Source organism: Melopsittacus undulatus, chromosome 4 (assembly GCF_012275295.1).
Source record: "Melopsittacus undulatus isolate bMelUnd1 chromosome 4, bMelUnd1.mat.Z, whole genome shotgun sequence".
NCBI lineage: Eukaryota > Metazoa > Chordata > Aves > Psittaciformes > Psittaculidae > Melopsittacus > Melopsittacus undulatus.
In genome coordinates, this window is record NC_047530.1 from 102314821 (window position 1) to 102340272 (window position 25452).

Below are 25452 nucleotides of genomic sequence, written 5' to 3' on the forward strand. Positions count from 1 at the left end.
GCAAGAAGTTGGCAACAGTGCTGAGAAGATCACAGAAACAACAACCGATATTCTACTGAAAGAGGTGAGTCACTTAAGAAAAAACCCTAAACTATATAGATGTTACTTGCTTTGTCCACTTCTTGGGCTAAGGTGCTTAGCTGGTCCCTATTGCCAGACAGTTAAGACTTCAGTGATACTGCTGATCTCTTCTTCTCTCTCTTGTGACAGGATGTATATTTTGGTTTTTCACAGCAAGGTCATTAAAAAATGTTAGGTGAGCTTTATGTATGAGAAGCATCTTCTCTGGAATATCTAGTCCAATGTACCAGTCTTAAACAGCTCCTATATATTCACTTCTTTTGTGCATTTGCATTTTGGGGCTGGAGATGGGAAAAAGAAAGGGGATGGAGAAGGGAAAAAGAAGAAATCTAAGTTCTTAACTCTTATGACAACTATTTTATACATGGAAACCTGTGAGATAATGAATCAATGTATACTGGTATGTATTTTTGAAGAGCTTGTGGACTTCATGGAAGACTGGAAGCAAATAACACTGAAACCCACAAGGAAAAAAGGAGAACTTCAGCAGCAGCATGGATGCTAATGTTTTCTGAATAATGAAGTAGTACTAAGGAATATAAACTACACCAGTGACTACACAGAGCTAAGCGAAGCCTTGATACACCTCCTCAGACAAGCATCACAGGTTTGGAGTTTGTTTTTACTTTTTTCCCTTTTTTCTGTTGTTGTCTTTGCCTTTAAAAAGATCAAACCTGGATTGCAAAATCTGGAGATAAAGAGAATGCAAATGGTATGAAATCTGGCTGGGTGTCACAAAGCGTTACCTAATGTATCTTCTTGCAAAAACTTAATCCAAAAAATGTGATTTAAAAGCATCACTTTAGAATTAAACAGAAGACAGGGAATGTAAAGGAAGACTCATTGTTTCCAGCACTTGGAATCTTCAGAGCCCATAGGTTCTCCTCCAGCTTTGTTGGGAGGCTGAAGTCAAATACCTTCAATATTAGTTCCTGCTCTATCTTTGAATATGGGACCTTCTCCTTACATTTGGTCAACAAGCTGGATCTGGATTATTCTAATACCAGACAATGATATTACTTACACCAAAGGTATTACAACAGTACATGGGTGTGTAAAACGAAGAATGGTATGTGACTGCATATCAGGAAGAAGTCTTGTAATGACCTGCACCCCACACTATGGGTCGAAACATGAGTAAGCTTAGGTTCTTAGCATCTAGAAGAGAACAACAAAGGGTATTACCATAGAACAAGTCTCTTTTTTTTGAGTATACGCAGCATATGGAGTAGATACTGTTCACTGTGTTCAAGCAGCTTTTAGTCTTTACAAAGTGACTGAACAGATTAACATGTTTCTCTGTTACTCAGTTATCTGACAAATACTCATATAATTAATGACCAGTTTCTCACTGATTATGCTGATTTGACATTTATAGAATTTATAGCATTCATTGCATGCTCCTGCAATCAGAGGGACAGATTACATTATATGATACAGACATGAGCCCTGCTTGGATGCCATAATTGCCTCAAGGAAAGTTTTGAGTTGGCTGTTACTAGTTGCAAAGAGAGATACAATTTGGCAATATATTCTAGCATTTGCCTTCCTATTGCATGCATCACCAGAATTTCAATGGGGACATCAGCCATCTTCAGCTTCCTCCCTACACCAAATTTCCCATCTTCCTGTCACAAAGTTTCATGAAATGTCAGTAACTATCAACAGGAGCATGGGAACATCACCAGAATTTCAGTGGTTTTTACTGAAGAGCAAAGTATTTGACTATCACAATCCAAGATGCATGAACTGCTATAACCTGTGAGTTCAGAGGCAGAAGAAACATGTCAGAGGGGATAGAGCTCCCTGAGAAAATCATCATGGATTCTCATAGTAACAGTTTTCCCTTAATGCACTCTTCCAGAAAAGCCTGGAAAAAGAACACACTATTTTTGCATCTACTGGAAAGCTGCAGCCAAACTGGGTCTTACCCAGCTGCTTTGGAACAATCTGGTCCAGAAGGGCTGAAAGATTCTCCTGCTGAACCTGACTATCAAAGGCACTAAGAGACTTCTTGGCACCACAGACACAATCAGCATAAAGAAAAGCCAGGAAAAAGCTACCTATTGGTCTGAAGTGACTGCTGACTCAGCCTGGATAGTGGAACATGGCTGCTGGCTGCCATCTGGGTAGGAAGCATTCCAACGCGCTTGAAATGCCACAGGTGTCTAGTACATTAACAAAGGCATTGGCAAGGTTTGCCAGAGCAAGAGCTTGTAACAGACAGGAGTCTTCCTAGATACTGAAGGGCACACTCAGACCATGCCATCACCAAGTGGCAGTACATATGAACCTCATACGCTACAGTTCCCTCTTATTTCTGTTTTTATTCTGCTGGCTCCAACTTCTTTGCCTGTCACCAGATTTTAATTAAATAATCCTAATTAATGAGATCACCTTTAATTGTTCCAGTGGCACCCTGGTTGGATTCAACGTATATTGCGTCTCAGGGCAGGTCAGATTTTACAGCCTGTCATGTATTGTTTATCACATTTCAATTGGGAAGAAACAAGTAAGTATATGGTATGCAGTATAACAGTAATCAAGAAATGAAGCAAGCTTGCCTCAGGGTCACTGTTGTTCATCTCTCTCCATCTAAGCCAGAAGCTGAGTTATGTATAATATAGATAGGGTAGAAAGTCTCTTCCTGGACAGAAAAGCCTGGCAGGTGATGGAGGAGAAGGCAGGCAGTACTAAGTTTGGTATATTTGCTTGGGGTGTTCTTGTTTCTTTGCTTTTCATATATTTCCCTTGGTTCTTCAATGAGAACTGAATGAAACTTACAGCCTTGTGAAGTACTGGACATGCTCCTCTGCTCAGTGTGCCAGCAGACACAGGATGCATTTAAGGCAGGATGGGTAGTTTTAATGTGCTTTGAAACCGAGTGGAACCACAACAGCTGAAGAAGTTCCGAATCCTCCAGCAACCTAGGCAAACAACTTCAGATACCAGCAAAAGATCCAGGAGAAGCAGCATGTGGCACTTGGTACCCTCCCTGTTGCTCAGCATACCAGCAGTGTCCTGCAGAAAGGGGTCATCAATGGCTGCTGCAAACATCTACTGGCATTTTTTCCTGCCCAAATGATTTCCTTTGACCTTCAAACTTTTACACAATCAAGACCTCGCAGGTAGTCCAATACCACTGGTGACAAAGGTCATGAAACTACCAAGGCAGAATAGGCAGCTTGTCTGTTTACAGCCAGCATGAACAGGTTTTCTGTTCTCTTGCATTCTGTTTATTCTCTAAATGTTTTTCCTCTTTCTGCATTTTTTCTTCTTTTTAACAAAGTTTTTAGCACTGCATATTCTTCATTGGCTATTGGGAACAGATCCAGCATGGTTCACTGCTACAGTACTCACACATCACTGTATTTTGTTCACATGAAATATCCCACAACCTCTGAAACAGAAGATGCAACCCAGATAATCTGTGTCTGAGCTTGCTCTGAATAGGCAGCTGACAGAACACAGTCATTTACCCCAGCTGTGGTCTGAAATCTTCTAAGGAAAGTTTGCAACAAGAACAGTAGGTCCTTTTCAAATCATTTGTGGCTGGGACACAGGTCTTGAGGTAACTCAGCAATATATATTAGTGGATTGCTGCATAAGATCTAGTAGTGATATCATTCAAATGTACTAGGTGACAGCAATTCAAAGCACAAGGTCATAAAAGTTGTAGAACTTGACATGATGCGCTCTGTCTTGAATTCATTCTCCATTAGAATCACTGCAAGGTGAGCTGCAAGCTCAGGACTTCTAATCCATCCCCTAACTAAACCAGAATCAACTACAAATATACAATCAACATACATCAGCATGTTCTTTTGCTCCTAACCTAACCCAAGTAAAATCCCTGATCTTTTAATACAGGTATTGCAGAGTCCTCTCTGTCCATAGCAAATTAAATCTGGGAAATATGTTAGCTTAAAACACAGGAGAAATCCCACTGAACACAATGGAAAATGCCTGTGTTTAAGTACTCACCATGACAAGCCTGTTTAGTGATTTTTCAGGACTTTCCACAGGCTGAAGTACCTTTTGAGTATTATATTTAATGTAGCTAAACCCTAAAGCATCAAATTGATCCCTTTTGCAAGTCTATCGCAGTGACTGCAGTGTAAATGGTATAGATGTGCCTGTTACACACCTGTACATCATACACTGATTAATTTGGTACACAGTTATTTACTCACCTCATTCCAAACCCTTACTAAACATGATGCAGGGGTTATAACTTAACTATAGAAAATAGCCATTACCAGAATTTGAGTATCATTACCTTTTTTCTCTCTTTCTTTCCCTGAACTGCAATATACACCTACAGATTAGTCAAGTAAATGGCATTTTTTCAATGTCAGTAGCTTCAGCTGGCACAAAATCAAGTTTGACAATCCTTAATCTGCACAACCCTGAAAAGCCATATGTGCTATTGAAACAACCTCAATCACAGCCCCTAAATTTCTGAACCTACTTTTAGGCACCAAACCATAAACAACTTCAACAAGGGAAGTTTAACTACAATCTAAATCCACAGTTTAAGACAATGTCTCTTTTTGTGATCTTGGACTATGATCTCTAAAGCCTTCTAAATTTAGCTCCAGTGGTCTTTTTCAACTGATTTATAAAGAAATATGTCCAATTACATTGGAAATTAAAGCCTGTGCCAGTACTCACCAGATGGCATAATTCTTAGGTCATTTAAATGTATGCATCTAATGAAGTTCGTGGAATTAAATCACAAAAACATGAACACCTTACCTCATAACAAGTCACATCCTGATCTTATACTCAGCTTGGTCTTTACCTGAGAAAAACTGACCCATTCAAGGCTTGAGCTGAAGCACAGGTAGAAAGCCTTCAGAACATTACAAGCATTCTGCATTGCTTCTGTAACAATGTATAAGCAGAAGATCTACTGTATTTTAAAGGCTTGTTGTTAAAGGCAAGCTCTGTGTGGCATTATCTCTAGTCTGAAAGGAAAAAAAGACCCCCTATATTACAACATTTCAATATTAGAGTTGGACCCCAAATCAGATCACAGCTCTTCAGAATATGAGAATAAGAGCTGAACTCCAAAGCTGATCCTTTATGTTTAGCACAAGCGAACAGATAAGGTCCAAGACACAACACAAATGGACTGCAAGAGACCACTTATCAAACCAATGTATTTATTATGCCACTATCAAAAGCATAGTGTCTTAAAACAAAATAAAGTAAAAAAATAATCATTGCTGGCCCTCTTGCTGAGCAAAATTACTTGGGATTGACACTGACAAATCAAAACTTCATGGCTGCTACACTACAAATAGAATCTGATTGTTTCAACAAAGTGTAACCACCTAAACATATTACAGCTCCGTGATAACACCCAGAAGCAATCCCAGTGGTCTTTAAACTTTCCTCATCCAAATATTACACGTCAGATACTGCTTACTTTGAACATTAGCTTTTAACTCTTTTATTAGTCCACAAATCCAAAGTCTAAAGTCACCAAGTCAATAGTATATTCATACTTCCAGTATGAATGGTCAATAGTCAAAGTCTGTTCATAAATTGTCATGTCTGCTTCTCTTGGCCACATTTTATCCTGGCAGTAGAGGAGGTTAAGTACAGCAAAATGTTCAGGTAAATGTGTAGGCAAAAAGACAGAGCCCAGCTGTGAAAACTACTGAACAAATGAATTGGAAGATTCAGTTTAGTTGTGATTCAGGACTGAGTTTGAAAGTCTGGATTTGATGCAGAAGCCAAGATCTGCATGGGAAAAAAAAACCCAACAAAATTATGTTGAGCTTCAAACTGTCAGCAGACCCTCAACTTTGATAGGCAGTTCTCATTTTCATCAGGAGTTATATACCATGAAATCTTCATGAACTGAACTGCTGCAAGCTGAACCCGTGATTGTGTGTATCCATTGTGTCTGCCCACTTCATGTTTGAGCAGCCTCCGTTGCCATTAACCTTTAGGGAATGAAAAGACCTGATAATTTAATCTGTCCACATACTTTCCACAGAGCCTTGCTGTCAAATCTGTGCAGCCAGCCAGCATGTGTGCTGGATGGTCTCTGGAGCTGATGTGCAATATATGGCATTCTGTGCTTTTGAGATAGGAATGGCTCTACTTTGAGATTACACAGAGACAGCTTCATTAACTTCTCATCAATGATTCTTATCAGATGAAAGAGAAGTGATCAATGTCAATTTTTTTTTGTATAAGAGTAAGAATAAATCTTTTGGGGACAAATTCTGATCCCAAATCAAAATTTACCACTGTAAATCCACAGTTTTACATAATTTTTTAGTCAAAAACAGTAGAACTATCTGTCAGTTGTTATTCTCAGTCAGCAAGTCAAGATATAAATCAGACACTTTCAGTTCCTGCAAAGTGACTGGTGACAATTCATACTTGTGTCTATGTAACATTTGCCATTGTCTTAGAAGTCTGTTTCATCTGGTTTTAAAAATCACAGACACTGGGACACACCACTTGAGCTTTGCTTGCAGAGAGGACAATGCAAGATTGTCAATGGTAACATGGAAGAAGCAAATTCAGTCAGATCCTTCAATTTTGTTCAACAGCTATACCAGTCCACAAAGTAAGTGTATAGTTGCTCTTGGGCACTACAAACCAACTGCAAACATTCAGACATGTGCAGTTTCATTATTTGATCGACAGTTTTACACACATCCATCCTTTTACACAAAGACTTTAACGCAGTAAGAACAACATATAATATCATGGCACTAAACTACAGTCAAGGCAGTTACTTAGGCTGAAGGGTTAGTTCTTTACATGTTTATCACTCAACAGCCTATTGCATTTCAGTAGATTTCACAAGACCAAGAAAAAAAGGCTTCTTATATGTTACAGAGAAGTGATTAAACTCCAGCTTTATGTGGTAATGACCTTTAGCTCCACTCTTTACAGCTCACACTGCTTGCACAACCTCAGTAAGAATCACTTTAAATCAGCATTCAGGAATACCCCGCAGTTGTATGTTCACTGGCAGGTATCTAAAACATGCCTGTGAATCCTGCTGTCAGTAATGGAGCCAGAAAAAAAAGCTTGAAAAAACACTCCATTCAAATTTTTTGCTCCTTTTTTGGTGCATATTCTTCATCATTCGAGTGTCAAGTGAATTGAACACAAAGCAAATGATTAAAGTGCCAGTGTGATACTTGAAAGTGTTAATGTGACTAGTGATGATTTAGGTAAGAACAGATAATGGATCTAAACAGAGAAAGAGATCTTTCTATCACCTCTGAAAACTACCAAGAGAAAATCTGGATTATCACATGCTTCAAAACCACATGGATTCAGACACTCTTGTCAAAAATTAATACCTTGACAGTGTTTTGAGCCATAACCTGTTCAGAGATTTCAAAAATTACTAGCTTGATACAACCCATACAGACAGCTCTGTGCCATTTGTCAGCTATTTTCTTCATAAGTTGGTTTTGAGGGGAAAAACTGGCATCATTTTCATAATCTGAAAGCATTTTTTCCCAATCTTATGATTGACTCACAACCTATGTGAGTAGCTCTGCCTCAAGTTCCTCTTTTTCAGAACTGGGACATAGGTGATGTCCACAGCTGATGCCCACAGCTGATCTAGTCTATCATGTCATTGTTCATGTGGTTTCATCACTGAGGTCACAAACTACAGTGTCAATCATTCAGAAACAATAAGGAACACAGGTAATATACACAGATGAGCCTGCACTAGAGAACATAAGCCCATGTGGCTTCCAAGGCTTATGAGCACGTTTTCTCACACCTGCTTCAAAACAAGCTGAAAAAGGTCACCCACCATTAGCAAGTCAGCAAGACTTTTGAGCAAGAGCCCAACCTACCAGACTCCGAGATGACACACTCACTACTCAGAGTTGCTTAGGATTCCCAGAATGGTTTTAAATGGTAAACTAATCAGTAGCCTTAATGAATCAGGAAGCAATTATATAGTTGAAAGGTGACAACCACCACAACTTGGATAAATTTGCTGTTCAAAGGAGGTAAAAAGCCATGCACTTTATGTACCAATGTGAAAGGGTGGAGAAGGAAAAGCAGTTATAGCTTTACATGTACAGTTAGCTCAAGTAATTGGCTTTGTTTCCACTTCCAGTGGCTCTGCTGTCCTTTTCCACCCACACAGAATCACAGAATCATTGAATAGTTAGGGTCAGAAAGGACCTTAAAATCATCATATTCCAACCCCCCTGCCATAGGCAGGGACACCTCACACTAAACCGTATCACCCAAGGCTCTGTCCAACCTGGCCTTGAACACTGCCAGGGATGGAGCATTCACAGCTTCCCTGGGAAACCCATTCCAGTGCCTCACCACCCTTACAGGAAAGAACTTCTTCCTTTTATCTAGTCTAAACTTCTGTTTCAGTTTTAACCCATTACCCCTTGTCCTATCACTACAGTTCCTAATGAAGAGTTCCTCCCCAGCATCCTTATAAAAGATGCATCTAGGAGCCTAAACCATAGATGGTGTTAGTCTAGTTCTTTTGAGGTGGTGAGACAATGTCCACTTACATGGAACAGGAACCTGATAAGCTACTAATTATTAGTATGTATTGCATACCTTGTAACAACATTGACTGCTTTGTTTCCCATATGCAAAATGCACCACAGACTGGAACCAAGAGACTTGCACACCAGTATCATCTCTTTACTTCAAGTTTGGATCTGTTCCACTCTTTTCATCCTCCTCAAACTGATATTTGCTAAAAACTTAAGAGCAGATTGCAATCAGAATGTCTAGGATGAGTGTTCCCCAGGTGCTTCCGCTTTTATTCATGTCCACTGGTACAGGCAGGTTCCCCCACTCCTATCAAGAATACTTAAGATCGTAAGTGAAAAGTGTTAACATCGATTTACTCTTCAAATATCATACAGGAGTCAAATTCCAGCATCAGTCAAACCAGGCCTGGATTAACAAAAGCTTCATGAACTTGACCAGTCCTGACAGTAATAAGTGAGTGCTGAAAGGACTTTGGTATTGAGCCTTATCTCTTGGACCATGAGGAGCAAACTTCTTCCAAAGATCACATCCACAGCCTTTGGAAGTGGAGCCCTTGGCTCCACCTGCCAGCCCAGCTGGCATACCTCACCACACAGCTGGGTCTTTCTCAAGCAGCATTAGGCATAGCAGCCCTGTTGCTCTCATTTCATACATGGAAGAAGACAAAAGAGCAACCAACTCTCACTTAAATCAACAGAAGAAATCCCTGATGAAGCAGACTTAGCCTACTTGCCAGACCAGCAAGTGCAACAACACCCTTTGCACACCTTCAGAAGGGAAGGTGCATCACAGTAAGATAACCAGCTCCCTGTACATCCCAACTGCACTGAGATCCCTGCCATCAAGGAGCAGACTACTTCATGGACCACTTGAGCTGCAAAGGAAACCCATGCCACAGCAGTTGGACATGATTAAGGAGAGTCCCCTACACAAAACAGTAGAGAACAAGTTTTCCTGCTCGAAGTGTGGTCCAAGAGGCACTCTTTTTCGGTGGAACAAGACTTATTCAGTGCCCTGTGCATAGTCTGTGTACATGAGAGTCCTATCTAAAGCTCAAGCGTGCAGCTTTTGCAGGGCTGGGGTTAGCTTTCAAAATGCACTGCTCTCTTCTAAAGCTATTGTGCAAGAGCTGTGTGTTTAAACACACATTTCTAACCTGCCAAAATTGCTCTTTATATTTGATCAGGAATAATTTAATTTTTTTTTTAACCTTTGAACCTGTTGCAATGCAGGTTCAAAGGTTACCTGGGTGCAGTGTTGCCTGTTTATTAAAGCCACACACTGATGATTCGGGGCTTAGTCCTGCCACAGGAGCTGGCGAAGCACCAACCCTTGAACACACACTTGGAGTTGTAAAGCAGTGAAGGAAGCAAGCTGTATCAGCCCTCCACCCTCAAGCACTGAAGTAAGGTAAGTAAATCTTTCCCGATCAGAGCCTGTGTTTCCCAAGTACTGGACACCCTGTTCCTGCAGAGAAGTACTGCAGATGGGATAATAGCCTTAATCTGCTGCAATGCCTGGAACCAATGTACTCTTCTAGTCAGACTGTGTGCTGCTAAAGGCAACAACTGTGTAATTGGCTGCATGTTACTAAAGAAGCAAGGCTCAGGGGTGGCCTACAGAGAAATCACAGCTTGAATCAGAGCAGCCACCTGAACACTCCAGGCTGCTACAGAATGGCTGGAACTGGAAACCTATGTTCCAGCTGGAGCCGTTTTCTTATCAGTTTGTTAGTTACGTCTATTTAAAGATGCAGTGCACACAGTGCCAGGCTCCCATTCAGACTCACATCTAAAAGAGTTCCAGAAATAGTAGAATCATTTGGTTACACAGCAACGCAGATAGGCTTTAAAATCTTGTCAGTAAAAAATTGCTAAATGCTATATCACTTACAGAAGCTTATTGGGAACATTTACTACATCCAATAGGACCTTAATCCCCAACTATTAACACAGAAACTGGCTATAATGCCTTTTTTAGTATTTTAAAAGCAAGATGTTGGAGTATGGCACACCAGATTTCTGTCTCTGCCTTAGTACAGCTGGTTGGTGTAGCTATAGAGATGGAGCCTCCTCCAAGCTCTTTCTTGTGTACAGAGCTGCAGATGTAACAAAGGAGCAGAGACAAACATTAACCAGAAGCCACGCTGCAAGAAAGAGAACTGGCACAAAGCAAATTGCTTCTCCAAGCACTAAACCCATTGTGCTGTCCATACTACTTTCTCCGAGATTATTTACGTCCCTGTATAGTTGCTCTGCTTAACAGTAGTCAGAAGGCTGCCCTTGAAACGTGTAGCAGAGCAATAAAGAATAATTATTTTTACAGCATTAACAAACTGGAATTCAGAAATCCTTCAAATAAAGTGAGCCAAAACTTCCCACACTCACAAAGTTTAGATTCAAGTCTTGAAGAGACAACAGAAAAAACTCTTCACTGAGCTAATGCTTCCCTTCCATTTATTTACATCCTCTGCTATTTGCTATAGGTGGATGAACTATTTTGGCATCTTTGGATAGCAAAAGCTCATGCTGTGCCATGCACCTTAAGATTTATTATGAAAGCTCATCTATTGTCTATGCAAACCCTTTGTAACAGTGACAACAGGAAGGAAACAAGTTGAGCTCTATGTACATACTCTACCTACTGCTCATCCTAATTTACTAATGGGTAGGAAGATGCACATATACTTTTTACATATATGTATAAAAAGATGTAAAGGTTGAGTTATTCACAACTCTGCTTTATTTTTTGGCAGAGAATTATTAATAATAAATGGATTCATGCCTCTCAAAAAATCTGGAATTTATTCAGATCAGTTAAGGCAGTATCAGAAATGAAAAGCCTAAAAATTTTCATGTCACTTCCTATGCACACCAGGCAAAGAGCATCAGCTGTATTGTAATCCAGGAGCATTAAACAGAACCTATCATTAAGGAGAAGCTATCCTCCCCAAGGTTTTTTTGTATGCATCCTTTAATCCCATTAATGTTGGAGCTGTGAGACCTGCTGAGCCCAGGCAATGCAGCATAACTTTACCAGCTCAAGGACCTCTGCTTCACATGCTGGGCTTCTGGCAGGTCATATAGGACAGTGCTATGTGCATGTTCTCTCACACCCACAGCCTATGCATGAGGTACACAGCATCACTACTTAACAGTTAATCAGAGACAGGGCAAATTCACTGCTATTTTTCTTCCTCCTGGAAAAAAAAACAGCCTGAGGCCAGATATCTGAAGGGGGAAAGTCCTCAGAGAGGTACTCAAAGATGGTGATAATGGAGCTGGCTGGGCTGGGAGCCTGGCCTTCTTACTCTTCTCTGTAAGGGGTATTGCCTTTCTCTAAGCAGGAGTCACCCTGATGTGCACTATTAAAGCTGAAGCTCACAACTTCAGTTAAATGCCACAGGAACAGATCTAGGTAGGCAAAGCCAAAGGCAGAGAAGTTTCATGCAGAACAAGCTGTTTCTTCTTCATTTTCACATAAAGCAGTGAATTAAGCCTCAGCTTTCCTACAATGTATCTGCATTGCTAAATAATATCACAATTGCAATGTAAGTTAACTTTACCTGAATAGCATAAAGTTTACAGCAGCAATAAAAGCATAGATATGATTACTAGAGACTATGCATTTTGGCAAGCCAAGGTCCAGGACAGGTTGTATTCTCTATGCACATACGTGCCATGTTATTCCATCACAGATACGCTTAGTCTGGCTAAGCAGATTAAACTGAAACCATGCAACATAAAAGAAAACTTTCATATGGGCTAATTGTTAAGTGGGAAAACAATTCCAAGACCTGAGGTCAAGGTACTAAAGAAGAGAGATAGGAAAAGCTGCTGTTTTCTCACCCCTGCAAACTTGCTGCAAAGTTACAGTTATATTAAACAAGCATCAAAGAGAAAAACGAAACTGCAGCAGCTATAAACTGTTCAACTTTTAAGTGAAGAAATGCAACTGCAAAACCACAAAGAAAAACCTTGTCATAGCAGGAAACAAAACTGAAGACTGAAACGTGATTCACTGTTATGTTGTGCAAATAATTACGCATATGTAAGTCTATACCACAGCAGAAAAACAGCAGGTAGCTTTGGGGACAAAAAATAACCCCAACCAACCAAATCGCAAAACAAAACAAGAAAAGCACTAAAACCCAGTAAGCCAAAACCAGCAGCAGAAATGGGGATCCAACCCACTAGCAAATACATTACAGCAGTATATGAGAAATACTGTACCCAAAGCAATTTTTTCAATACCACAAGTTACAAAGCTCTGCTATAGGATGAAAATTGCTATTATTGAAAGTACAGTTTTATACACACAGAAAATAGATTAGAAGCAATAAATGATAAATCCTGCTTCAATAGGGCTTGTTCTACTTCTCACTTGGCTATTCAAAAACACGCAAACCTCAAGCTCTTTTCATCAACAGAGAAAAAACTCAACGACTTCCTCTATATTATTTTTTCTCTTACCACTCCAGTTCCCATGTGCAAGTTCCTCCCATTTATCTGTTCCCTTCCCAGAATGCTTTTCTGCTTGCTGATTTATTTAAATCAGGGAGAGGATACTTGCTGTAGGTTTTAATGAGTGCTACCTAATTGGTGCTAGTTTGTTATTGTGTTGGTAAGACTCCCTTTTACTTAAGGAAAAGACATTGGTTTTCCTCCCCATCTTCACAATGGTAGGTGTTCTTGATTACTGGTTCCCTGTATTTATTCTGAAGTGTTTTCTGTATAAGTAATGAGCTTCTACTTTTATTTCCTTTATTGCTGATGGCATTGCTTGTTGTTACTTACATGGGCTTTATTGTAACTTGTGTGCAGGTGTGGTGATTAGCTGTAGAGTCCAAGATAATGAGCTCTTTCAGGAGACTGATAGGATATCTTTGGTAGTGTGCTACTGGGAACAAATGTGAATCTTAGGCTAAGTTAAGTTCATGTACACCATGAAGAGCAAAGAGCAAGCATGTAAGTACTGTGATAATATGTAGTGATAAAATACAGTAGCATCTGAAAATTTTTAGTGGTACTTTTTGTCTGTATGGCTATATGTAAGCTATGTAATGTGCTTGATGCTGATGTTCTAGCTTTCTTAAGAGTTCTGTGTGAGTTTTCAAGTTCTAGCTCTCTAAGTTGTGTTTGCTGAACATCTAGAGATATATGCATCAACATTATATTAATAGGAAATTATGTTTTGCTGGAACCTGGTCCTGTATTATCTAATAGATAAGCAGTAACAAAACTTCTTATTGACTACTTTCCTTAACTTTTCAAAGTCTCAAAGGGATAGTTGCATGTGTTCTGTTTCTGAATAGGTCACTTTCAAGGAGAAAATCTGATATAGAAAAATACCTGAAAGCTCGACTTTTCAGTTTAGCTGGCAAAACTTCTAGTACTAAGCAGTGTTGTGGTGTTGCTACTCTCCTGATAGAGGGATAGTAATACCAGATGCAGTAAAATTATTTCTAAAAAATAGTCTTTCTCTTGAAGTATAATGAAGCTCTGATGTCAGTAGGTTTCATGAGCAAGGCCCAGAAACAGCCTGTAACATACACTCTGAAACCACAGAGCACTCTACTTCCCGAAAGTAAATTATTGAGGCCTCATTCTTTCCCCCCCCTTGCACAGAGTCCTTCTCAGTCAAGATCAAAGGGTACTTGAACTGTTTGTCTCTGACTTTCACAAGAGGTACTCTCAAAACAAAGCCTAACTTAGGCTTATTGCAAATTACTGTGGATTGGTTTGGTGGTTTTTATGTGGCTCTGTTCAGCAGTCACTGCTGAGCTTTTACACTTTAGCTTCTTTCTGGATGCTAAAAGTTAGGTGCTCCTAAGCCCTGCAGGACACAAGGCTTGTCCTTGCTGCTAGAGGAAAGTGGGATATAATGCTTCCAAGGAGCAAGAACTGGCACAATGGCTCACATCTGCAGGGCACTAAGCAAAGGTTGCACTGTGTAGGCACATGTAAAAAGTAGGCTATCTAAAGCAACCCCAGTGTAGTTAGCTATGCTCTTCCAGCTTGGAAAGAGTCCATACTCTTACATGTTACCTTACTAATGCAAATCAACAAATTCTTGAGATCACCTCAAAAGCATATGCAAACTGTTTCTTAGGGAAAATTCTAGAAAGCATTTTCCTAAGCAGTGTATGACCATTTCTTTTGAAATTGTATGAGTTTTGTCATTGCTTTGCTGTCCTTAAAGAAGTACTGTGATTGAGTTTTCTTTCTTCATACTTATATGTTTGGAAGCACAAAGTTCAATCACTCTGCAGTGGAGAGAATCTCCTGCCTGGGAGAGAATAGGGAATAACTGTTTCCTTCCTTTTAGTTACTGAAGGAATTGCTGTAGAGACTAAGGAGCCGTGGGGTATGGTAGAAATGAGAACATGCACTCCTGGACCCAAGGGTGTAAATGGTATCACTGTAATCTCTTTTGATAAAAACTAAGCCTTTGCACTCTGGAGCCTAGTGTGTCTTATCCCTGACCGTTGATCAGGGCAGACAATCCACGTATACTTTAACTGTCTAGTGTCATATTGCACAAGAGGCCTACATCTGGTTTGAGACACCCTGTGCATTTTATATCTATCTGGTCACTGGGAGCTGAGCCCTTTGGAACTTGGGGGTTCCCAGCACTTCATCCCTGCATGCTTAAGAAAGCAGCTGGTCCTCAGACCTGCCCTGTAGTGCAAGCTGGTGTCTGTCAAAATTGCTGTGGCTTTGGCTCATGCTGCACTGAGTTGAGTTTTCACCTAGCTGATATAGATTGGGTATTATGAATGCATAGGACATTTGGATTTGTGGGTTTAACTCTGGTTGTAGTTGCTCTAGAGAACAGATCTAGGGTAGAGCTGTTCTCTTCCCATGGGCAGGAACTTGTACCTTCTCTGCTCGTTCTTCTGCTTCGAGGGCAACAGGATTAAGTAGCTTTTGGAGGATACCAGTGATGATTAACTAGCAATGACTTGGATTTGAGAAGTTGCAGTAGAAGCTGTTGGCATAGGAAGCAACTGTCCTAATACTGGGAACTGAGACAAATTTGCTGACAAGTCTCTTTTCACATCTTGAATAACACACCCTGTGTACATTGATAGCAGTGACTAAAGCCCATCTGAGGAAACAGGGTTGGAAAGTAAAAGCAAAACAGTTAATAAAGTAGAGGAATTAAAAATAGCCTGTCAGATATGAAAAACATTTTTATTTTTATGTATTGCAGACAAGATCTAGGTATCTATGCTTTTCTTTTGGCACAACACTGACTTCTGTAGCTTTAAAGGATGTTGGGTTTTGACTGTCATGTATAGTCTGCAAGCAGGCTAATGAAGATAGCTATTAAAATAACCCAAAAGAAACCCCTAGAAACAAGTGAGCATATAATAGTTCTGAGGCTTGAGAGAGAAAAGCATCAACAGGTCTTTCTTTAAATGAAAAATACATTTGACTTATAACTGAAAACCATCCTTGACTAGCTACAGGGATGCTGGTTAGATTACAGTGGGATTAGGCTACTGTCTTACATGGCGAGGAAGAGAAACCAGAGACTCAGGGAATCAGTTTAGAATCTGAAGGCAAAAGTTTTGCTGCATTTAACTGTCTTCAGGCTTTTCACAACTTGATCAGTTGTTCTCTCTGGACTCAGAGCTCTCTGCTCCAAGCATCATTTCCTTTCAGTGCCTGATGCTCTCTTGCTAGTTGTCTTTGTACAAACTGCCTTGCATGTGAGTCAGTGAGGAGATGAGAATACCCTGATGGAAAGATTTCCAGTGACTTATCTACTGCTGCATGGAGCATTTGGGGTTAGTGAGTTCTCTGATCCTTACCTCAAAAAGGTCAGACAAGTGACCTCTGTTAATTTTCTGTCAAATAAGGCCATGTAACAGGCAGTAACTATTTGAGACAACTGTGCTGATCAGTCTGATTAGGCAGTGTTAATAAGTTATAGGAGAGGACTTGGTGTTATAGGCCTGATCCCCAGTTCTGTTTATTCCTCTAGCATGATACTCTAAAGACAACCAATCCTTCCTGGTTTCTAGGAAATTATCTTAAAATCACTATTAAAATGAGCACACGAGAGCATACTTCAGCCATTAAAAGAAGTGAAGCTGTACAGGCATGTGGTCTCCTCTGTTGCCTTTATATAGCTCTACTCTCTTACTAATGATTGAAAAACTTCATGTCTGGGGAGGGTTATGAGTGAAAACCCCTTTTGGTCCATGTAGGGATGGAAAAAGATTGGAAAACAGCCCAAGCTTTAAGCAAGTTGTTTTAATGGAAGGTGTCCCTGCTCATGGCAGGGGGGGTTGGACTGGATGAGCTTTAAGGTCCCTTCCAACCCAAACCAGTCTATGAAAATTCAGGTGAATTGAACATGAATACTCTGGTATCTGTCTGAAAAGATGTGAGAATAGATGTGCCAAGGTCTAGTTTTGCCAACAAGCTAAGCTTCCAACATACAAATGGTAGAACTGTGATTTGCTCTGTCACTTGGATCTAGTATTGGCCTTTGAGTTAAACAAATAAAGTCTATATCTAACTCCTGTTCATGTTGGAAAGTGGAGATGCCTCTACCAGGCTGCCTCAGTGCTCATGCTATAAAAAAGTGACTTGTTCCTGTTAACAAAAGAGGAAGTGGCTGAGTCACACCATAAACCAGATACTGCTTAAGCACCTACAGAAAGCTGTTTGCTAACTGCTCCAGTAATGAGTTACAAGGCCAAATGTCTAAATCATGAAGAGCAGCTGATTGCCAAATTGCTTTATTAATAACCTTCAGGCTTCAGACAAAGCAGTGCTCAAACCTATACTGTTACGTGCCTTTGACCTGAATGTAAACTTAACCAGCAGACCTGGTTTTAGGGGAATTATTTAATCTAGGCTTGGTTGATCAAGGCCCAAAGGAAGAGCGTGGAGACGGGTGACTTCTGTGCTGCAGAAAGACCAGGTTTGTGCTTCATAGGTTTGATATACCCAGTGACTGGACCTGTCAGGCAGTGCAGAATGGCACAGTTCCTGCCTTTCTTTCTGTAGCACAAGTTTTGGGGACTCTCAATACGTAAAACCAAGGTCAAGAGTTTGAAGTGCACATTATAACTAAAGCTTGGAGTAGAAAAGTTCCAATGCTAGGGAGTTAGTACTGTTCAAATATGTAGGCGGCCAGGATTTGGCAGCTTGGACTTGATGACAATCCTCTGAGATACTCTTCCTTATACAGATGCTGAGCAGTCAAAGCATGCCTTCTGTCACCAGAGAACATGTGAGGACTGCTGATTAACACAGCCACTGGAAACTGAATATACAAACCCATAAATCAGATGTGGGTGATCTAATTCTGGTCCGTCTGGGCTCAGAGACATGAATTCTGACTTAGGGGCCTGGCTGGATTAATTAACTTTGGAAAATTCCTTCAACTTTCTTGAAGTTATAGTTATAGGATAACTGGAGCCCATTGCTCCAGAATGCCTGATAGTCTTGGACAGGGATTTAGTTAGTTTCTAGCTGACATACTGTCTACTGACTGTGTTCCCTTGATTCTGTATGAAGGAATTTGACAGGGTGTGGTTATTCATCTTGCAAAATGTGATGTGTCATGTCCTGCATAGCTATTTAGACACTAGCAAAGATAAGTTGGTGAAATCTGAGTTGATTCAGACAAAAAGCTGTCACCCGTGCTACATTTTCTTAGCTGTTCAACCTTAAACATACCAGAACACTTTAAAGTACTTGTTTCAAAGGGAGGAGGCTGAGGTAGATGCCTGTCACTTCTAAGAAATCCTGCATTTTTGGGTTTTGCTTTCGTGTCCTTGAAGAAAGACTCTGGAGGATGCAACAGCAGAACTGCTGCTGTTTCCTGGCCAGAATTCCATTGCACACATTGTCTTCTAGGTCACAGCTTCCTACTAACTTGAACAGTTTTGCCTTGTGCTGTATTTCGTGCCAGACACATTTTTCACTGTCTGAAATACTTATCCAGCATGAACCCTGCTTTCCAGCAAGAGCAGCTGATCGCAAAGGTACTTCTTGTACACATACAAGTCTGCAGGACATGTACCAAACACTTAACTTGGCAATACCCCTGCTGTTTTAGCAATACCTCCTCCTATTGCAGAATGTTTTCTTACTTTTGCTGCTCGCATCACTGAACTGTAGGCATTTTTTGGTCATATTTAATTTGTGAAATTGTATACTGTTTTTCCCCCAGACAGAGTTTTTTACTCTTCAATACAGTGAATAACATCTGTTCCTTGTCTGACTTCATCAGGCTTCAGCTTTTTGTGGAGGTGGATGCAGCATGGATTAAGATTAATGGGGACAGGTGACTTGCGATCTCTTAAGAGGCTTAAAGCATTGCATAAGCATGCTTTATTATTGTACCAAGACTCTTTAGGAGAAAACAGATGAAATAATTTGTAGTATTGTTTAACAAACTGCTGAAGGAACCATAGATCAGGGGTAGTGAGTGCTTCTAGCTCATGTCTACTGAATTTCCTGTTTGTTTCAGGTTCAACTCTGGCTCCCCTGATCCAGCACAATGATCTGGATACTTCAAGTCTTGTTCTCACCGCTCCCAACACCAGCATTGATTAGTCTTATTGTATTTGGAGCCGGCGTCTTCCTGTGGGTGATAAGCAGGCCAAAGCCTATTTTGCCTCCTGTTGACTTGAACAAGCAGTCAATAGGAATTGAGGTAATACTCTATTTGTGGGCATACATTATTTTTGAGCTTAATCTAAATATTGATCCATTCTGACTCTGGGTTTTGGTGGAAACTGTTATACCCAGCCTTTTCTCCCAGGTGTACAACACAAGAGTATGATGGGGAGAAGAAGTCTTAAGACACTAAGAGTAGGAAGCAGCTGCTCTTGCCAACAGGATTAGGTGGTCTCTTTAACAGGTGGCCTTCGCTGTCACTGACTTTCTTCTGTATTTTAAATCCTTTGCATCAGCTTTGAGGCTGGTGCTAGGCTTCATGTAACTAAGCAAGTGATAACACTCAATCTTAGTCAAGGTCTCTCTAATAACTTGTAATAGAAGATTAATCCATTTAGAGGCCATTTAGAAAATTCCTTTGCATATGACTGAGCAGATCAAAATCAGGAAGGAGAATGAGACTTCCTTAAACAAAGCAAAGCTATTGAAATGCTTCAAAGGAAATTGCTGGGAGAATGCCTAAGGAACAAATGACACTGCATCTGTTCTGCACTGTTTCATAACTGTGCTCTTTTTCTAGGGAGGAGCCAGAAGAGGTGCACTCTTGACAGACAATAACCTACTTTCTTATTACTATGAAGATAGTAAAACCTTATATGAAGTTTTCCAGAGAGGACTGCATGCTTCTGGTAAGCTTTGCATCTGCTAGTTAGTATTTCCCTATCACAGGTAAATAAAATTATTCCAAGCTCCTTTGCCTTGCCTCTTGTCTGTAGTAATAATTAAGGATAGTAAAAGCTTTCCTAGCCTTTTGTGGGGTAAAGTGACAAGTGATCATATTCCCCACACGTGCACACCAATTTAGAAGCACTCTTAGTTGGCAGACTGGGCAGGAACAAACATCAGAAGCTTAAGATGGTAGAGTTCAGTGAAGAGGCAGAAGACACTAAGCATCAGAGGGAGTTGCAGGAAAACCCCTCTGCTCTGCCTCATTGTGTGGTTTTCAGTGTAAAATTACTGCCTGTTTACAACAGGTATGAATTTGTGCACATATGACTTGGGGGGTCCTGTCCATGGAAATGAGTGACAGCTTGCAAGCTATTTCAATCTCGTGTGTTATGAAATGGGAAAATATCCCCAGATCTTGGAACTATTGCCTTTAAGGATAAGCCGAGCAGTCCTACAATGTTGTCTTAGGCAGAATGGTTAACTATAGACACAGCATTTCCATGCTCTGTGCAGTTAGCTGGATGTCTGTCTGAATGTATTTCCTACTTAATGTTGCATTGGAGTGCTGTGCAACTTCAGTACTGAGCTTTACGATTGCTTTTCTGAACTCCTCCCTTAGGAAATGGCAGCTGTTTAGGCTACAGAAAACCCAATCAACCTTATCAGTGGCTGACATATAAACAAGTGAGTACTGTACATGACAGATTATTTCATTTGGGATCCTATCTTGTAACACTGAAGTCTGGGAAAACTGTCTTACAGGTTTTGGACAGAGCTCAACACCTGGGATCAGGGCTCCTGCAGAAAGGATGCAAACCACAGCCAAACCAGTTCATTGGCATTTTTGCTCAGAATAGGCCAGAGGTAAGAAACAACCTGAATATTCTTTCCCAGAATATTCTGACACAATAGGGAGAGGGGAGGGTCTGTATTTAAAGAGTTTGAGGCCACTTGAGGAACAATCACAACTGGCTTTTCTTTCTCAGTTACTTTATTATTGACTAAGTGCATAGCATGCCAGACATATAATACAATGATCTTGAACCCTCACTACTCTTAATCTCATGTACACATGCTCCTTACACAACCCCCACTACTATTGTGTGCATGGGCTAGTCAAGCTGTATGAAATTTGCAGATAATCCTGTCTTGAGCTGCTAGGTTTTCTTAGCTGTATTGTTTTCTCTTTTCAGTGGATCATTTCAGAGTATGCTTGCTACACTTACTCAATGGTTGCTGTTCCACTCTATGACACTCTGGGGCCAGAGGCCATTGTATATATTGTTAAGAAAGGTAAATACTGACTTTCATTATTTCATAAGGACTTCTCTAAGAAGCTTTGTTTTGAGAAGGCTGAAGTTCAAGGGAATTCAAAGCAAAAATCAGAGTAGCTTTAACTTTATTGCTCATATACTTTTATAGACACTTAATTTCTGTAAATGAAGCTGCTTTGCAGGGGGCATGGTCAATGCCTAGAAGAAGCCAGTGGCTTTTCTGTGTCTCCTAGTGTATTGACTGCACGTTCACTGAAGACCTGCTAGATCTTGTGCATCATCCTGCAATCAAAGTGCTCAACTATTTGCTATTTGACGTTTTGCAATCCTGAACTCCCACATTGCCAAACAGCCAGACAATGCAGACAGTCTTGCATGCAAATTAAGACTAGATGTGTGTCTCTGATTTAAAGTTGCAGGATGTAAAGAGTGGAGGAGGGAAGGGTAAAGATATGCCTAAATCTGCTCAACCTATCTGGTTAGGGCCTGTTGTTCTACAGAACCAACAACTAGCATGCCATCACAAAATAAACTGGTGAGGAAGTTTGAATTCAAGTTCAAGCTTTCTTCTTCCAGTCAGGATATATGGGAGTGGAGGGGGGGGATATCCACTGCTGTCACGATGATCTGGGATTCAACCCATAAACAGGATTTCCATACAAAATTGCTTCAACAGTTATGCTGGCAAACCTTGCAAACAGGTCTTGCCTTGGGACTATGCAGCTATTACTTACTAGGCTAATGAGGAATTGGCATGTTCAGGCAACTCAATTCCTCAGCTGACTTAATGGGAAATGTGTTTGCAATTGCACAAAACTCTCTTCTAAAGGTAGGGAAGCTGAGGCATAAACTCTATTTTGATTACCTCTTTCAACTAGGTCTAAATTTCTTTAGATTTGAGGAAGATTGCTAAATCTAAACAGTCTGTGAAGACAACTTTGAGCTTTTATGATAACATCAAGAGTTTAAATGCCTCTCTTGACTGTGACTGAAGATTCATCTTCAGTTCTTCAGTGTTTTGTATAGCCAAAATCTCAAGTTTGATCAATCATTTGGCTGTGGTAGGAGGAATGTTCATAGCACTGCAAGCCAGCCGCTAAATCCACATGAACAAATGGCTTTAGAAACAATGCTATGTTCTAAATGTAAGTTCTGCTGAGCTGTCACTAGCCTCATGTCTTCTAAACAGACTTCTGAAATGTAATTTCTTTTCTGTAGCTGACATAAGCATAGTGATCTGTGACAAGCCCGAGAAGGCACAGGTCTTGCTTGAGAACTGTGAGCAAGGAATGACCCCATGTCTGAAGACTGTCATTCTCATGGATCTCTTTGATAAAGATCTCAAGGACAGAGGAACTAAAGTGGGAGTTGAAATTCTAGCACTGCAGGAGGTTGAGGTAGGTGACTAAAGGCTTCTGCTCAATCTTACAGAGGAGTACCTTGCCATCTAGACATCTGGATCTCTTTTGGCAACAATGACACTTTGATCACATTATCCAGTTGTCACACCTGTACCTGAAATGCTGATGAGCAGTCATCTTGAAAATTGATATATTTAGCCAAATGAACTTGCAAAGTTCAAACCATTGACTGAAGTTGTGTCCACGTGTTGTGGATAGTCAGTATGCATGAAACTGAAGACCTCCTTAGCTTAATTTATGGTGTACTTGTAATGGGATTTGTCAGGTTTTTAAGCTGACAGTTGAGTATTATTGAACTGTAAGTGCAAATTACTGGCTGTTTTGACATCCCAATACTGGGCTTAATCTTCCAGATGATAAATGCGAAGTCTAAGAGATGTGGCCTACATTAAATAAAATGAAATCTCACCACTCAGGACTTCCAAATTCCTTAAGTAACTCTGACTGCTTCCTACACATTTTAATTTGTGCTTTCCACAACCCCAGGAGACCACTTTCCCAAGTTGTGGAAATTCAGGAAGACCAGCAGCTCTCCCTGAGACAGAATATCAAGAGGCAAAGTAAAAACAAGTGTTGCATGTGAATGCAATTACCCCTTTATCTACTGTTGTACAAGGCCAGGTTGGACGAAGCCTTTGGTGACATGGTTTAGTGTGAGGTGTCCCTGCCCATGGCAGGGGGGTTGGAACTGGGTGATCTTAAGGTCCTTTCCAACCCAAACTATTCTATGGTTCTATGATTCTATGTATTTCTGTTGCAGTTGTTAAGCTGTGTTTTCTCTCTAACATAGGAGCTTGGAAGAAACAACATCAGAGAACCAGTGGTAAGTATCTCTGTGGAACAGTTAAAAACCTGTAAATGTAGTCTTTTCAAAGACCTTTTGCCATGCTGCTAGTAGAGGAAGCTGGCTTTCTGTTTCTAAACAGAATTCTTAGTTCATCCCACTTTAGGATGAGTATGTAAATGATAATTTAAATATGATACATAAATAATAAACATAATCCTTACCCTGTTAACTTTGTGGTTTTTCCCTTTAGCCTCCAAAGCCTAAAGATCTTTGCATTGTGTGTTTTACCAGTGGAACCACAGGTAAGAGAATAAATATATATATAGTAGTGCTTCCCCACTACAATAAACTCCCTGGGCTGAAAAAATAGCTTTGCAGCATGAAAGGAAATTATAACAACACAGAAGTAAAATAGTAAATAAGAACAGTGTCAGCCAACTACTTCAGTTTTACTTGGGAGATTGTTGCTACAAGTCAAGTATACTAAGACAAAGCTCCTTAGAGCTGGGGAGAAGAATAGCCAAATCCATGTTGTCTTATACAGTTAAACAGTCAATCTTTAACGTTAAGACTCTATTTTTCATAGGGTATGTATTCTGATCCATGGGGCCTAGAGAAATATCTTGTAGCATTCTCAGTGTTACTCCTGGTTACTCTGCTGGTTCAATAGACCTTCCCTTTATATAATATCCCTAGCTGAAAGTGCCCAAGATGAGGCATATTTGTGATCTCTTAAGACAAAGCATGCTATGACTAAACCTAATACAAACATAGCTCAAACTGAGTCGAAGAAGACAAGGGAAACTGACAGCATAAGCAGTCAGAGTCACAGTGACCTTTGCTTGATCTCTCCAAAGGTAACCCTAAAGGAGCCATGCTGACACATGAGAATGTTGTTTCAAATGCTGCTGCCTTCCTTAGATGCACAGAGGTAGGCTACTGCTAATGGTGACCTTTAGGCTGTGTCACTCAGTCATGGAACTAGCTTTAATCTGGGCATTTCTGCAAACCACTCACTTGCAGCAAACTCATATTTTCCCAAATGTCCATATATCAATGGGACAATGGTATTGCAAGATACTTGATTTAACCTTGAACAAGAACTTCCACACAGAAGTTATTCTAGAATGAGTCAGTCCTAAGTGCCAAGAGTATCAAACTACACTATTACAAGTCTTGCCAAAAAACTATGTTGATCTACTATGGCAGAGTTACAGCTGCAAATGTTGAAGAAGTGATGGATGATTTGGGTTGCTTCAGTCATTGAAGTGTCTATTTGAAAGTACTCAAACTGATCCAAACTATACTTGCTGTTTACTTAACTAACTCAAGAAGGCATAGGAAGTGCTGACCTACATCTGTTTCTTTCCCCTCTAGAACACAGTTGAGATTACAAGTTCAGATGTTGTCATATCCTACCTTCCCTTGGCTCACATGTTTGAGAGAGTTGTACAGGTATGTACAGATATACGCATCTGAACTTCTATAAATCAAATAGTAAAAGGTACAATGGCCTGTATTTTCTCAAAAGCTATTTGCAATAGAACTTTCATGCCACTGGGCACCAAAAATCATGCTGCTTTCCATAGACAATAATTATGGCTAATGAAGCTAGGAATTACCCTTGACTTGTTTGGTCAATTTTCAGACTGTGGTCTACAGCTGTGGAGCAAAAGTGGGCTTCTTCCAAGGGGACATCAAGTTCCTAACAGACGATATGAAAACCTTGAAGCCAACACTATTTCCAGTTGTACCAAGACTGCTCAATAGAATATATGACAAGGTATGTGGGCAATTTTAGCTAAATCATCTTCATGTTCATATATCTAAGCAAGATACAAGTTTAAATGAATATTGAATGCATCATCACCACTAGTAAATTACTCCTTAGCAGGAAGAATTCTTTAAAATCCTTTCTGAGGAGATGGAAAGAGCCCTATGACCTGGAGTATAAGAACAGCATATCCAGTCATGACTGGGCTAAGCCT

At 40.2% G+C, this 25452-nt stretch overlaps 1 protein-coding gene across 1 annotated transcript in view; it reads left to right on the forward strand.

Annotated features, from left to right (window-relative positions):
• The window catches only part of ACSL5 (acyl-CoA synthetase long chain family member 5), a 31201-nt gene continuing 5749 nt past the window's right edge, over positions 1–25452 (forward strand). Inside the window, exons 1-14 of the mRNA XM_031053884.2 lie at positions 1–64; positions 498–688; positions 9840–10017; positions 19105–19290; positions 19834–19942; positions 20602–20666; positions 20745–20846; positions 21176–21275; positions 22475–22653; positions 23468–23500; positions 23715–23766; positions 24322–24395; positions 24842–24919; positions 25113–25247. Of these exons, the coding sequence (XP_030909744.2) occupies positions 19135–19290; positions 19834–19942; positions 20602–20666; positions 20745–20846; positions 21176–21275; positions 22475–22653; positions 23468–23500; positions 23715–23766; positions 24322–24395; positions 24842–24919; positions 25113–25247 (1083 nt within the window). The 5' untranslated portion in view covers positions 1–64; positions 498–688; positions 9840–10017; positions 19105–19134. The remainder of the gene's footprint in view (positions 65–497; positions 689–9839; positions 10018–19104; positions 19291–19833; positions 19943–20601; positions 20667–20744; positions 20847–21175; positions 21276–22474; positions 22654–23467; positions 23501–23714; positions 23767–24321; positions 24396–24841; positions 24920–25112; positions 25248–25452) is intronic.